Consider the following 14,626-nt stretch of genomic DNA (forward strand, 5'->3'; position numbering starts at 1 on the left):
GTATGCCAAAATTATAACCCATTTCTACTGATATCTAAAGCTCCACCAGCGATATACTGAAACTTTAACTTGGCAGGGGAAAAAAACAAACACATTATGGGGCAATAGGGACACACGGTGGAAAAGATCTGCTATTACAATTCAAACGAGGCACCATCTGTTGAGGGGGACAAGAAGAAGTATGTCGAGGCTCCTGAGAGAGCTTGACAAAGATCATTTATCTCAGGACCAGGTACAACACACTCCGGGGAGACTGGAGATAACATGGCTGGATTTTACTTTGTTAATCCACGGCTGAGACGCAGCTTTAGACCAGACTGTTCCGTTTGGACTGGACGCCATGGGAGCGCACGCACGTGACGTCATCCGGCCAGTTGAGAGAGCTGACGTCTCCTCAAATGTTAAGAGCACTTTACCCAGGAAAAAGCTGATGTTAAAGAATCATTCAGAGTGCCAGCTTGAAATGCCAAGCAGAGGCTTACGCATGGTAATTAATTAAGAAGTCCTGAAAGGTCAGTTATACAGATGATGACATTTAGAACATAAATTTTGCCATCTGATACTTTTACCAAGATGGTGAAGATTATCTTTGATTCGGTGCTCAATAGAACAGAATCAGCGACATTACCCTGACCTTTTCCGGTACAACTATTTCATTACAAACTACTGTTATTCCCTACACACTAAAGACTACATTACATCATGCATTTCAAATTATTTTCTGATTGAGGTGAATTCAGCACTTCAGGTAATTGCACATTAAAATGGAGGTAATTGTGTGGGATATGACTGCATTCAGCCTTGTCAATCGTTAGATCTGGGAACTTTTATTCCTAGAACACTCTCAGCTGTCAATTAGCTCTCCCATCCGGAGTCCACTTTAAACTTGTGTTATTTAAACCTGGATGGCGATGTCATGTATGCCCTATGTTCAGACTGAAAGCCAATATATTTGGGTTTGCCTGGCGAGTCAAATAACTGAACAACAAGGCCACAATCATTGATTTGAACATCAACACTGGGGAGATGGTTCAAGAAAGGAAGGAAAAAGGTCAGATCATTTCCGAAGATGTCACTCCACTATGCCTGCAGCGTTCATTTCTTGGAGCTTCCTCTGACTCACAGTTGAAGTGCCTGGTATTATCACGACTCTGTCACCACCACACACATTCATTCATGAATGCTTTCTGTGTCAGTGGTGGAAAGGAGCCAGCGCAATCTCATTATCGTTAACTAAAGAGACGACGTGAAAAGAAACTGGGACTATCTAGAGTATCCGCCACGGGGATTAGAGACCTGTTGACTCGTCGTGACCTGGGTCATGACGTTATTCCTGGCGAGGTTGCGCTGTCCTTGGTGCTGAAAACAGACACAACTAACTGCACAGATTTAGGGGGGGAATGCCTCTCAGTTCAAGAACTCATGTTATTCCTTTGGTGTTATTCCTTTTGATGTCATGATGCTGTTCAGACTGCACAGCTATCGCCTAGACGGTTCATAAGAAAATGATTTTGTGGCTTCACAGAATGTTAATGAGTTTTTCCACTCACCTTCTTACCAAATGTGCTTTACTACATAATACGGATTACACTATAGTCAATGGGTATTTAACAAGGGGAAAGGTAAGTAGCAGTACTGCTGATGAAAACAAGTTGATGCATTTGATTGTTAGAGTTAATAAGGGGAAAACCATCTGACTTCATCCTCCTTTTAACCTCCCCGACTGTAGTGGAACATCTACAGTATTCAAAATGTAAAACACTTCACAATATACAGTTTATAACGCTTAAAACTGGAGAGAATCAAGAGGTAGAAATTTCTAATGCTGTTGGCTCATTCAGGATAGGTGACTGAAATTTGATTTGCAATATACCATATTAATTACCATATTAATATTGTATAAAGACACAATCTGAGCTCTTATAAATAAGAAGGAATACAACCTTATTTATTTAAAAATGTTAAACTACTTCCTAGGCAGTAGACATTTAACAAGAAAATATTTTTGCAGAATGTTAATTTGAGCTCTTTTTATTTTATAGTTTCTTAATCAGAAAATGCGCTCTAATCGCTTGTATCCTGGGTCTTCTGGGTTGATTGATCTTCTTTTCAGTCTCTACTCAGCTCTATTCTCTCGACTTGCCGATGGGAAACTGTGTATGTTCAGTAAAACAAACTAGACATTCTTGGGTAATAGGATTCACACATCTAGTCAAGAAAAATTCTCCATACATTCCTTCTGGCAGCCATCCTAAATTTAATTATGGCCGGTAATGAGTGGAAACAAAAAACCTGCAATTTATTCGATTGGTTGTAATCTGCTTCACCCCATGTGAACCTAAAGGTCACCTTAATCCTTATTGTCTGCTAAGACATCGCTATTTCATTCAGACAACAAAGGAGCCACTCTTGCACATTATCAATGGTTGACTATTATGAGATTGCTAAGGATTTTTTTCCATGTTTTTATCTGTTTCAAACAAGAAAATATAAAGAGTGGAAAATGTATACAGAGCAAATTAAATTGTATTCATTTAGTTTCTATTCAGTTTTGAAGAATAAGGAGCGAAACATTCATGGCATTTATTTAAAGTGTAGGAACACTTAACAGCACGTGGAAATGTCTTTTGCAAAAACGACCCTCATGACTGACTGCATGCCTCCAGCCTGCCGTACATGCACTCAGTGTATTCATTGTTTAAGCCCATTCCTAATTGTTGTTTACAGACCAGTGTTGACTGTCTGGAAGCTTCTATCCCATAAACGTCTCCATTCAGCCGCTATGGAACAATGGGAGGGTGATCTAATAGAATTAAAAGAGGAAGTCTTAAACTGGAGAAGATCCCGGCTTAGCCCTCTCCTGTCCTGGGTTATCTATTTACAATCCTACTGACGCAGCAGGAGATGGGGCTACTGTGGGGGATTTGACGTGAGCCTGGGGGAGGTTCTAAAAGGAAGTACAGAAAGCAAGGATCAAAGCTGGAACCTGAGAGGACGTGACAGATCCAGTACAGCTACGCATCGGTCTGGTCAGAGAGATCCAGACACCCCCTGCTGTCCTGCTGAAAACCCAAGGGCTAAGCTCCCGAGACGGGCTTGCGGATTTTGCCTTCAGCCTCCTGACACCCCGGCATCATCACAGGACCATAACCATGGAACCTGTGGTCCAGACCGTGACCGCCACAGCCTCCGACAGAGACTCTTTCCCCAGGAGAGCCATGAGAGCGACACCCAGAGGAGCCTCGTCCCAGTTTGTGGGGAGCTCCATCATCATTCTGTCCTCGTTTGCTGTGTCCACCTTGGCTATGAACTGCGGGAAGAAGATCCAGGAGTCCAGACAGAAGCTCAATGAGAACTAGCAGCTGTGGACCCATGGATATGCCTTTTCTTGTTTTTTTATTTAACTTTAGCTAAATGTATTTTTATGATTTATACAATGGATACCCCTACATAGCCAGCTGCTGTTTGTGTTCCCGTATTTACATTCAACGTGTGTCTTGTCGTACACAAAGTTACCAGTGTGTTAACAATTGTTAACTTGGAGAAAAGGCCTGAAGAGGCAGAAGAGGACGGGCCTCTAATGGGATGTGAGACAGGTCAACAACACAACACTCCAAGACTGCTGTGATTTCTGAGAAGGCGGATTGATCAATTCAATGCCAAGTGTGCTTTGTTAGGTAATACAGATTACTCTGTAGTCAGCTGGTATTTAACAAGGGGAAAAGTAGTAGTGTTGATGAAGAACAACAGTTAATGCATTTGATTGTTTATGATAATATGGGGAATACATCCAACTTCATCCTCCTAATTGTAGTAGACATCTATATTATTCACAATATATAACACTTAACAAAACAAAGACAACAGAGAATGAAGAAGAAAACCTGGAAGATGTTTTGGTTAGAAACGTCTAATGCTGTGGTTCACTGAGGACAGATGACTGAAATTTGATTCACAACATACCATATTAATTACCATATAAATATATTAAGCTAGCATAAATAAGAATTCATACCTCATTTATTTAAAAAAAATGCTAGACTACACAGTTACCCAGGAAAAAATGCAATGCAAAACCCAATTCAAGAGGAACTGTTTCAGCATCTGTGAAACAAGCTGTGCCGCGTCACTAACGAGTTTTACTCAAGTTGTACTCAGTTCCCATTTTGTATCTGCCATATTGTAATACTGTGTTTGCACTTTGTGCCCCTTCAAGTCAGCATGTGGAACGGGGTTGGGTTGAGAACTCATAATCCAAGTGAAAGCGCTCCACTGAAGTGGATTGACAGTTTGACAGAGGTGTATTTTGTCAGATTGCCACCAGAGGGCAGTAGTGGAATTCAAGACCATCAATTCAAGTCTGTCCAAACCGTCCAAAATGTGCCCTTTTTGCTTCTGTGTACACAAGTTATGTGGTAACAAGGACTATAAGAGAGACAAATAAATGAATGCGTTTTTAAAAAAAGTTTCTTTTATATATAAAAAACATGTACAAGGAGGACAAATGAAGGTGGATCACCATTCAAGTTTGCATGGGAAATACAAACAGCACACCTATAAATTGTTTCATCAAGAATGTCCATCCAGATCTGTGCCCGAGACTCATTGTTTGGCTGTATATGAAAATCTCAGAAGTTGGTGATGATGATGTGTGTGTGTGTGTGTGTGTGTGTGTGTGTGTGTGTGTGTGTGTGTCTCGTCTAATGTGCGTCTCAGAGTGTGTCCAGGCTCTGCAGCCTCCTCTCGGTGAAGAAGCGGTGTGTCTGGTGGGTGGGGTTCTGGTCGTTACCTCCTGCTGCCCTGCTGAAGTAGGACAACATGGACGTGTTGTTCTGCCGCAGCGCCGCCTTCTCCCCGTCCTCTTCATCATCGTCCCTGAGGACACAGATTGCAAAACAAGACTGATTTCACACTGGGGGTTACTTATGACAGATCCTAGGTCAACTGATTTGCACAGAAATTTGTACCAGTAAGCGTGAACTGGAAATTAAAGGGCTTGATTTATATACAACACGCACACTAACGAATATGCATGCATGTGCGCCTGCACACACACACATACAAAATCAATTATCAAAAGCATTTTTGTCAAGTTTGTTCTCTTTTTCCACCCTTGACTCTATGGTGAGAATAAATCAGAATGTGTAGTCTCCTTACCAGTGGATGGTGGCAGCCTTGCTGTCCATCAAGGTCTGTGCAGTGCTCCAGCTGAAGCGGACAAACTGGGAGTAACCAAACACCGGGTCCAGGTACTTCAGCAGCCACGCTTTAGTCTTGGGGTCTGGAAACAGGAACAGGAGGGAAGTCAGAATACTCACAGCGCCTACAACGATCATGTCATCTAATATTCATCAGTTTTTACATGGATAGCTTTTTTTTTTTTATAGTCCAGCTTGTTTAGAGTCTTTCTTGAATAGCAGGAGAGTGACAACATAAAAAATGGAATGCCTGATAATTATTATAATGCACTAAAATGTGCATTTTATTCAATACACTTCTAACAACAGTTTTTCAACTGGTTGTCATTAGGTAAGGAATAAGCGGAGGAGTTGGAGGAGTGCTGTTCACTACATATTGTTTCTGCTCTTACCATTGGGGTATCCTGAGCCGTAGTCTGTATCCACCTCTCCCAGGTCCTCAGCAAAATTCCAGCCTTTTACAGCGTGATCCCTGGCCACCTGAGGATCAGCACACAACATCAGCGAAGCCACCGACTTAATTTGGACAGAGCTTAAAATGTGGACTTTTCAGTTTTCAGTGGCAGCCATATTACCTCCACAATCCTGTACTATGACCGCTGCTAAGTAACAAGCAAATCTATGCAAGCAGACATTTAAAATGTTAGGCATCTACCTCACCATTGCAAAGTTAAGGAGGAAATTGTTATATATTTAAACCTAAAGGAACGGTAGATAACTTTGAAGGAAAACTAGAAGATGAACGTGCTCAGCCGTCCTCTCCTCTCCCCTCCCTTCCCTACCCAGCGCACAGTTGACCGACAACACAGAGCGAAGCCCTCCTGCTCTAAAGTTTGCCAGATGCACAAAATTTACTTAAAAAAAATAAATAAAACATAGAGCACTGGTGCTATCAATATTGCAGAGATTCTGACATATTATCTCACTCATTTGTTCACCCAACATTGGGATTACTTTTGCTGAATTCAAACAAAATGTGAACTTATAAAACCTTCCTACAAAATGTAATGAGAAGGGGCAGTAACATGCACAACCTGGTCAAATTTTTTCTATCCATGGTTCTGGACACCAGGGTCTACAATTATAAAACTTCAAAGAACAAGAGACTGCTGGTCAAGTTACATGGTCATACTGTATAAGTGTCACTATGGAAAACTGATCTCAGATCACCAGTCCAGATCACAACTCCTGTTGTAAAACCTACCCACCTCTGTTCTGAAATGAACACATGAATGAGTAACTAAAAACAACCAGCTGATAGCAAGGGAATGAATCTTGTTGCTTCTCATAAATTCCTTTCATTTATTTAAAAGCAAAGACCTTTGAAACAGTGAAAAGACTTTCTTTCACTGAGCCATTGCCCCCACTCACAGGATCAAATTCAGCACACCGATAGAGAAGTGAAGCGGATTCAAGGTGAACTATCAAACTTCTGAACAAGTCGAAGTAAAAGACTGAAGACTGTGAAAAGGAGTGAGAGAGAATGAGACAGATATAGGGTGGAGAAATTGTGACAAAATTCAAAATGATAAAAGAAAGATGCAGAGATATGATTCCCTGGCGGCCACTAACCTTGGCACAGATACTGGCAGCGCTGACGATGGGGAAGAGGGAGTCGGCCTTCGGCCTCACCGTCACTTCCAAGCCCGGGAACCGCTGGGAGAGCTTCTGCTCATACTTATCTGCCGGGCCGACTGTGTCCACAAACACCTGCAGGACGACAGGACAGACGGATGAAAGTTGTTGTTGCTCTGAAATTAATCTTGCACTAAGAAGCGCTCTATATGGCTCAAAGGGAATACTTTAAGACACAATTTGTGCATATGGACACAGCAATATTTTATCAAACTACGACTCAATACAACACAATAAAAACGACTGATGATTTATGGATAAATTATTTATAGATATTTATTACTTGTCTCTATACCTCTTTGAGCTGAACCCCACTGTCCAAGGCATACTGTACTAGACCAATCGCTGCATCATGTGAAAGGGCGTTCAGGTTGTATTTTGTCCTGTGGAAAGTAGACACTTTGTTAGTGTGTGTGCAAACACAACATGCCATATGGATAAGAAACAAAGAAAGCAACACTGTGAAACACTGTATGTTTCAAAGTACCTCTGTAACATGCTGGTGGAGATGGTGTTGGGTGAGAGAATCTGGAGAGCCCAGCCCACAAAGCCTTTGGCCTCATCCAGTTTATGGAAGAGATCCTCTCTTTGTGGCTCTGTTAGCGTCTTTGAATCTGGTCAGGGAATGAAAAACACATTTCAGTCTGTTTGTTTTGAAATGTAAGTTGAAAATGTAAGTTATTCATTTGCAGTTGGTGATTTTATCTAATTTAACAAGGGAGATGGTGAACAAGTTCACCTCACTCTTTCCCCAAGTTCTTTGGGAAGATTTACAAAGAGGATGCATTTTAAAGTTTTTGCTAAGAAAGAGGGTGCAATCTCCTCCTCTGATCAGCCCCTGTGTGTATGAAGCCAACAGGATTACCTGCCACTTTCAAGTCCTTCAGCTCCTCCTTTCTGGAAACCGGACAGAAGCATATTCCATAAACCATGGGTCCTGGATCACAAACAAATAAAACAACATGATTACTGACAATATACCATAACACATGTCACACAGTACAGTGATTGCTCACACAATGAAATCTGCATTCGGGTCGGGGTGGTAGACGGCAAATCAAGTTTGTGGAAACAATTTCAATATGATCATCTTGTGACTTTCTAATATATATACAGTTGTAAATGCCCAATCTTTGAATTTAGATAATACAATGTGAACTATCTGTACAGCTGTGTAGGCTCAGCAGAGTGCCACCAGACAGCAGGATGAATTGTTTTTAATATTATAATCTAAATAGCCTAAAGAGAACTATTGTCATAATTCTCAAATATCCCGACTAAGCACCATTGTAGATGAAACGTTATTGTCCTAAGGGTATCTGCTTTACAAATTATGAGCCAACACCAAACACAATCAATCAACCAACTAATGGTGAATAGAATTGATGCCTTCAGGGAACCAAACTTTGAATATTAAGGTAAGTTCCCAAATTATTCTAGAGTGACAGATGGTTTGTGAATGGAACATTTGTGCCTTCAGCCCCCGGCTATGTAATGTAACCAAAGCATACCCAAACCCTTGCAATATGAGTTAGTCTGAATAAAACACTGTAGGCTGTAGATTAGGAAGCTAAATGTCAGCTCAGCCCCCTGGAGAGACAGTAGAAGCAGTGGACAGCATCATACCCAGCACAGGCCCCCTGCCCGCCTCGTCAATGCCCAGACAGCAGTCCTCCTTCTTGCAGATATCAGGGATTTCAGAAACCAGACGGCAGCTCACCGAGTTGTCTGCTTCAAAGTCACTGAGATCCATGGCTGCTGCGCTGAAGAGGAGAAACACAAGAAATTAACTCTTTCTCCTATCAAGTCTTTCAACGTTGTCAATTTTGGACTACTTCTCGCGGTACTTTCTCAACTCTCACAACTACAAAAGACACAGACACCAAATAAATGTATGGTTAGCTCGTGCTCTCTGGCTTACTAACTCTGTAGGTAATGTTACTGCATTTTACCTGAAGCCAAACGCTAAGTTGCAACTGGTCTGAAACGTTAGCAAACGTTAGCTAATGCTACATGCTAATGCAAAAACCATCCTTAACTTCTGTAACCCAACATACGCTAATGTCTCATGTTTAAGTAACTAGCATATTCTCTAGGACTGCTAGAAGAACACTGTCAAATGTGTGTTTTTTATGATAAAACTGGATTAAGCTCATTCTCACCAAACGGGATGACAGGCTGTTTCCTCCGTGTTGTTGTGATTCTGTCTGCTGCAGAATTTGGCGCCCTTGGACTGACGTCACACTGCGGTGTCTGCTGGGAAATGTCGTTCAGAGTTGATAAAGGTCTGCCTACCACCCAATACTTCCATGGTACAACCTCTGTGGTCCTACTATCTCTTTAATTCATCAGTGTGTGTATTTCTTGTTATAACCTCCGCCAAGGAGGTTATGTATTCGGTGCCGTTTGTTTGTTTGTTTGTCTGTTTGTCAGCAGGGTTACGGAAAAACTACTGGCCCGATTTTCGTGAAACTTCGTGGAAGGGTGTAGCATGGGCCAAGGAAGAACCCATTACATTTTGGAGCGGATCCGTATATTGGTTGTGCTTGCACATTTGCATATCATAGAAGACTGGACTATTGGCCTTGGCGGAGGTCTGCCTCTCCGAGTGCCCTTCTAGTTTTGCATGTGTCTTCCTATCAACCATGAACTATGAACTACAACAGTGTTTTCATGTTTTTTCCCACCAACCAAATTTCCAAAACATTCTGTCTTGAGACCTAAACCAGGCGTGCTGCTAAGAACTCTGAGCTGACACACACACACACACACACACACTCCCACTTCCACCCTCCCACCCTTAAGTGACTAGCTTACTAGGTGGCACCTCATGGCCTCCTCCAGCTTGAAGATACTTTCCCTTTTCTCCACTACTGACTCAAACTAATTTCAGAGCTGCACTCTCAGTTTGGATACTGTAACCCCTCCATCCTTTTTTTGCATCACCCTCTTAACGTAATCCCATTCCAAGGAACTATCTGTATTTCAGATGCCCCCTGAATGAGCAACTCTCCCTGCCTCTGCACCCAGGTCAGTACAGAACTGCATGCGGCCTTTAGCTGAGACACAGCTGACTGTGAAGGCAGGGAGGAGAGAGGAAAGTAGAGGAAGGCCATGTACAAAAGTCCAAGTGTGTACAAGTTACTGAGCTGAAATTGGCCTTGCCTCTGGCTCTTTACACCCACCCCTTCTCTCTCTCTCTCTCTCTCTCTCTCTCTCTCTCTCTCTCTCTCTCTCTCTCTCTCTCACTGAATGGCTCTCTTTGTCTCGCTCAGTAACACGCAGTCCCCAGCCGATTAAATGTGGGGAATTAGTAGTCAATTTTAGCCTACCAAACACACAAACACACTAAACAGCTTAGGTTGGTGGGGCGCTGATCGTGTTGTTATTACAGTTCACACGTCAGCAGCCCTTTTTTAAAAAAAAAATGTTATTCACCTTTCACTTGCTAACTTTACCATGTGCTATCGCTGAATATCAGTGCTGCAAAAAAATAATGATCTTACACAGGATTTTATAAATAAATTGATTTAATAGATGACAACATCAATAATATTTCAACATTGCTTGTTCTTGTAAGGAAGCAAAATACTCAGCGAATGTATAGCAAACACTTTACAAAACTATCCAGAATTATACAAAACGGAAGAAGCAAAGGTATGACACACAATGCATTATTACTTACATAAAAATAACTACATGGTAAGAGGGTCAGTATAAAATGATACAGTATGCATCATGTAATAAAGGTAAAGCCTGTGGTAATGACCATTATTCACATTGCTGAAGAGGAGGAGGGCAGTTTGGACACAAAATGGGAAAAGCTGTAAAGAAGGAAACATGCTTTTGGCCTACATGCGGTGCAGGACGGTAGTACATGTGATTCTAATCCTTAAGTAGGACCCAAAGCTGGCCAATTATCTCAAGAGATTTGGTTGAGACTTTGTACTAATAGATTTTACCTCAGTAATTGGACAAATCAAATGTAATGCAACAAAAGAGGTATACACTTAAAAAGCATGAAAAAAAAAAAGAAGAAGTCCAGTGACTAAACTGAAGGTTTAGTGCTATGAAATTTTTAATACCTTCAGCATTACTTGATCAGGTACCCAGGATAGTATTTCTCTATTACTATTGGCACAATATGAATAGAGCTGAGGTAATGTGTCCAAAACTGAGCGATATGTATGTAAGCTGAAATGTCTCTTAAGAGTTCTCTTTCCCTCTCTTTTTCCTTTTTTTTCCCCTTAAATGTTTGTTCAGTTCAATGAAGTCAACGAAAAGATGGACAGAAATAGAGACTGCATTTACGACAGATTAAGAAGGAAACCGAGTTACAACTGTCCTTATCTGGCCACTGAAACAAAACCCAGTGAACATTATTTTGAAACAAAACACTCTTTTTCCCAAAGCAGTGGTGCGGATGTATAAGTGTAATATCAAATCAGTCACGATAAAGTTACACCCTAGGATGTCAACAACAACAATAAACTTACTACTCATATAAAATAACACTATGACGTCGAAAACATCTCCTTTAGTTTGGTTAATAAAATCTGATTATGTCAGTCTAAACCCAGCGCTCCTGGGTCATATCATAGTTCATTCATCCATCCCACATCTGTTCAGCTTCGATGTGCGAAATCTCACTTGCCTACCTCTCGTATACACACTTGCTGTACATCTCAACTCATACACTTATGATGGCACACGTTTGTTAAGGTTTATTTATTTTGATTGGCTATTGACCATTGATTCACACTTTATAATGTGTGTTTGCATGTGGCTGTTTTTCAGGATAACTGTGTAAGGCCCCATGGATGCATCTCGCATTACATTGGCTAAACAAGTAAAAACTTCTAATATAACATCAATATGGCACGGGCGCACACATATACACAAATACACATACACACTTCCGCATTTACACAGACGCACACGCAAACACACACACGCCCATTCGCACGCTTCCCATATTTCCCTCTGCTCGGCTCGGCTCCCTCAAGGTCTTGTGAGCGTGGTGTAGACCGGCTGCTCCCAGTGCGTGGGGCTGTGAGAGGGGGCCACGCTGGAGGGGTCTCCTATGGTGGTGTACAGGGGCCGCTGCGTGGGGCCCATGTAGGAGAAGGCCGAGTACAGCCCCGGGGCCTGGCCGGAGTGGGCGTAGTACGCCCCGGGGGCCTGGTGTTCCCCGTACTCAAACTGCGCCCTGGAGGCCAGCGAGGGGAAAGCGGAGCCGTAGTGCGGGAGGCTGAGCGGGGTGTAGGTGACGTGGGTGCCTGAGGAGGGGGAGGACGAGGCCTCGGCGTAGTGGCTCCCGGACGCCGACTCGCTCTTGATCTGGGCCTTGGTGGGGTCCGAGGACGACGGGGAGGCCTGAGGCTGCTGCTGCTGCTTGGAGAGCCAGGCGGAGTGGCCGCTGGCCGCCGCCAGGGCGTAGGCGTACGAGGAGGCGGAGGATCCGGCCGCGGAGGCGCCGCCGGCGCTCTGCGGGTGGCCGTTGGGCGGGAGGTACTGGTCGAACTCGTTCACGTCGAAGGGCTCGATGTTGGACATCACCTCGTGGCTGATCTCACCGATGTCCATGGTGCCGAAGTCGATGTGGGGTTTGTTGCCGGACGACGAGGGGCCACCGGTTCCCCCTTCGGCCCCCACCCCCAGGCCTCCTCTGGACGCCCCTGAGCCCCCGCCCGCTCCTCCTCCCCCCTCCCTCTTGGCCTCTGCCAGTTTCCCAGATTGGAGCTCTGTCTTTGGGGTGGTGGGGGGCGTGGGCGGGCTGTGACCCTGACCTACGGAGAGAAAGAGGGGACAACCGGTCAGGTGAGCTGTCACATCAGATAGAGCAGCTCCAAAGATTTGATTTTTCCTTCTGGCAATTACAAAGAGTAAGGAATTATGACTAAAAAAAAAACTACTATTATTTTTTGCAGTTTCAGATTTTCTTTTTGTTTTTATGTTCAGTGTTATATCCACTTGTTTGTTTGTAATGACATTTTTTTCCTCGACCAAATCTCTCTTGAGTGGGCTAAATATAAGTAAGAACACCGAGTCCAGTCGGAAACCACAGACATGGACAGCCAGAGGGAAAACCTGCGAGCCAACCTACCTGCAGGATGGTGGTGGTGATGGTGGTGGTGGAGGTCACCCAGGGGAGACCCGGCCCCACCGTTATGCTCCAGATGCAGGGTCTTGTAGTGTGACTGGGAGTGGCTGGCCTCCCCTTCCCCCTGGCCGTCCCCCTCGCTGGCAGGCCCCAGTTTGCCGTTCTTGCGTCTTCGGGGCTGGTACTTGTACTCCGGGTAGTCCTTCTTGTGCTGCTTCCTCAGCCTCTCCGCCTCCTCGATGAATGGCCTCTTGTCGTTCTCGTTCAGCAGCCTAGGGGGAGGAAAACAGGGAGCGATTTAGGCTCACAGGCGTTCCAGTTTAATGTGAAAGTACTTTTTTTTTCAGGAGATGTAAACTAATCTGTAAATAGCAAATATTAGTTATCACATAGCATGCGTATTGGGTAAATGCAGGGATGAAGTGGAGGGTAAACCCACCTAAACGCAGTTAACTCATGTTTTTACACTGGTATATTTTTGATTTTTTGATTTTTATATAGAAATTTTAATGATGTAATTCATAGTAGGCCTACACATCATAGTAAGCAGTGTCAAACTGATGTAGGCTATATGAAGTAGGATTTTTAAGGGGGAAAAACATGAACACTTTTATGAAAATATAATTGAGTTTTGTTTATACTGGTGGTTGTTTGCCTTATGATGATCACCGACTGGAGGTCAAAGTTAGCCCTCTACCTCTAGATCCCTGCTTATCATCACGCACAAACTACACAGGAAATGTACCAATGTATGGCCACAGTGTTTTGTTTTTTTCTTCTTCTCCATACAGACCTCCACAGTTTGCCGAGGGTCTTGCTGAGCTCCGCGTTGTGCAGGTGGGGGTACTGGTCGGCCAGTTTCCTCCTCGCCGCCTGCGCCCACACCATGAAGGCGTTCATGGGCCTTTTGACGTGCGGCTTGCTCTTGCTCCCGTTGTTGACGCGCACCGGCATGGGCACAAGTGTCCAGTCATATCCGTCCAGCACCTGGCTGACCGCCTCCCGGATGCCGATGGGGAAGCGGTCGTCTTCCTCCTCTGATTTGGCCTCGCTCCTGCCTTCCTCCCCGCCGCCGTCCGCCACGCAGAGCGCGGCCAGCTGCTGCGGCGGCCCGGCCAGAGGCGAGTCCTGGCCGCCTGGCGCCCCGGGGTGCGTCGGTGACAGCGAGTGGCCGTCGTCTGACCCTCCGGGACTCAGCTCCGCCTCGGACAGGCTGTGCTCCTCGCCGGACATTTTTTTTTTCCTCAACCAATGATAAAACAACCCCCGATTGGAAAATTTAGTTTACAAAAAGTACAAGCTGCTGAAGGTAATAAAGACGTGTCAGCTGAATAAGATGTCTGGAGTCTAATGCGATCCCCGTTACTGCTGACTCTTCTCAGGCAAACCCATACTGCTGCGTAAAAGTCCCAAAATCCTTTCCGCCGTTGGCCCGGGTGGTTTGGAAATCCGTTTCACCAGAAGCACACCTGAAAATGATGTAAAGTTTAGCGCTTTCTGAACATAATTCAATACTAATAAACAAGTCAACAAAACTTCTAATTTTCATAAGCCTTAATAAAACTGCCCTAAAGTTTAGGCCTACTTGACATATAATGGTATGCTATTTTATCTGTGTGAAGGAGCTTGTGAATCAGGTGCTCTACCGTGTATGTTTGAGAAATTTAGCGTTTTAAATGTGGGCATATAA

At 43.8% G+C, this 14,626-nt stretch overlaps 2 protein-coding genes across 3 annotated transcripts; both read right to left on the minus strand.

The window, feature by feature from the left end:
• Positions 1–4,449: 4,449 nt before the first annotated feature.
• On the minus strand, positions 4,450–9,051 carry rnaseh2a (ribonuclease H2, subunit A). Of its 2 annotated transcripts, none has more exons than XM_071913646.2 (9): positions 8,996–9,051; positions 8,460–8,596; positions 7,699–7,770; positions 7,321–7,447; positions 7,129–7,216; positions 6,771–6,908; positions 5,591–5,678; positions 5,158–5,281; positions 4,450–4,875 (listed from the first exon to the last, which is right to left on the minus strand). In XM_071913646.2, exons 2-9 carry the CDS (start codon positions 8,584–8,586, stop codon positions 4,713–4,715), a joined length of 927 nt encoding a protein of 308 aa, XP_071769747.1. In that variant the 5' UTR covers positions 8,587–8,596; positions 8,996–9,051; the 3' UTR covers positions 4,450–4,712. The 2 variants fall into 2 exon arrangements, with proteins under 2 accessions (XP_071769747.1, XP_071769749.1); XM_071913648.2 differs by having other exon boundaries at positions 8,460–8,591; positions 8,996–9,023.
• A 1,449-nt stretch (positions 9,052–10,500) lies between these two features.
• Positions 10,501–13,905, minus strand: LOC139922995 (transcription factor SOX-10-like). The gene is made up of 4 exons (XM_078291553.1): positions 13,730–13,905; positions 12,940–13,208; positions 12,541–12,622; positions 10,501–12,468 (listed from the first exon to the last, which is right to left on the minus strand). The coding sequence occupies exons 1-4, from the start codon at positions 13,888–13,890 to the stop codon at positions 11,835–11,837; spliced, it is 1,146 nt and encodes a 381-aa protein (XP_078147679.1). The 5' UTR covers positions 13,891–13,905; the 3' UTR covers positions 10,501–11,834.
• Between the last annotated feature and the right edge of the window lie 721 nt (positions 13,906–14,626).

This window comes from Centroberyx gerrardi, chromosome 3, assembly GCF_048128805.1.
Source record: "Centroberyx gerrardi isolate f3 chromosome 3, fCenGer3.hap1.cur.20231027, whole genome shotgun sequence".
In the NCBI taxonomy this organism is placed as follows: Eukaryota; Metazoa; Chordata; class Actinopteri; order Beryciformes; family Berycidae; genus Centroberyx; species Centroberyx gerrardi.

What these genes read in the sequence shown, in the direction of transcription:
- LOC139922995 (XM_078291553.1), bottom strand. Translation starts at nt 13,890, where the DNA reads ATGCCGGTGCGCGTCAACAACGGGAGCAAGAGCAAGCCGCACGTCAAA. An exon ending in ACCCTCGGCAAACTGTGGAG is followed by an intron (nt 13,209 to 13,729) that starts GTCTGTATGGAG and finishes TCCTCCCCCTAG; the next exon opens with GCTGCTGAACGAGAACGACA. An exon ending in TCACCACCACCATCCTGCAG is followed by an intron (nt 12,623 to 12,939) that starts GTAGGTTGGCTC and finishes TTCTCTCCGTAG; the next exon opens with GTCAGGGTCACAGCCCGCCC.
- rnaseh2a (XM_071913646.2), bottom strand. Translation starts at nt 8,586, where the DNA reads ATGGATCTCAGTGACTTTGAAGCAGACAACTCGGTGAGCTGCCGTCTG. An exon ending in CTGCCAGTATCTGTGCCAAG is followed by an intron (nt 5,679 to 6,770) that starts GTTAGTGGCCGC and finishes GCTGATCCTCAG; the next exon opens with GTGGCCAGGGATCACGCTGT. An exon ending in CGGCTCAGGATACCCCAATG is followed by an intron (nt 5,282 to 5,590) that starts GTAAGAGCAGAA and finishes TCCTGTTTCCAG; the next exon opens with ACCCCAAGACTAAAGCGTGG.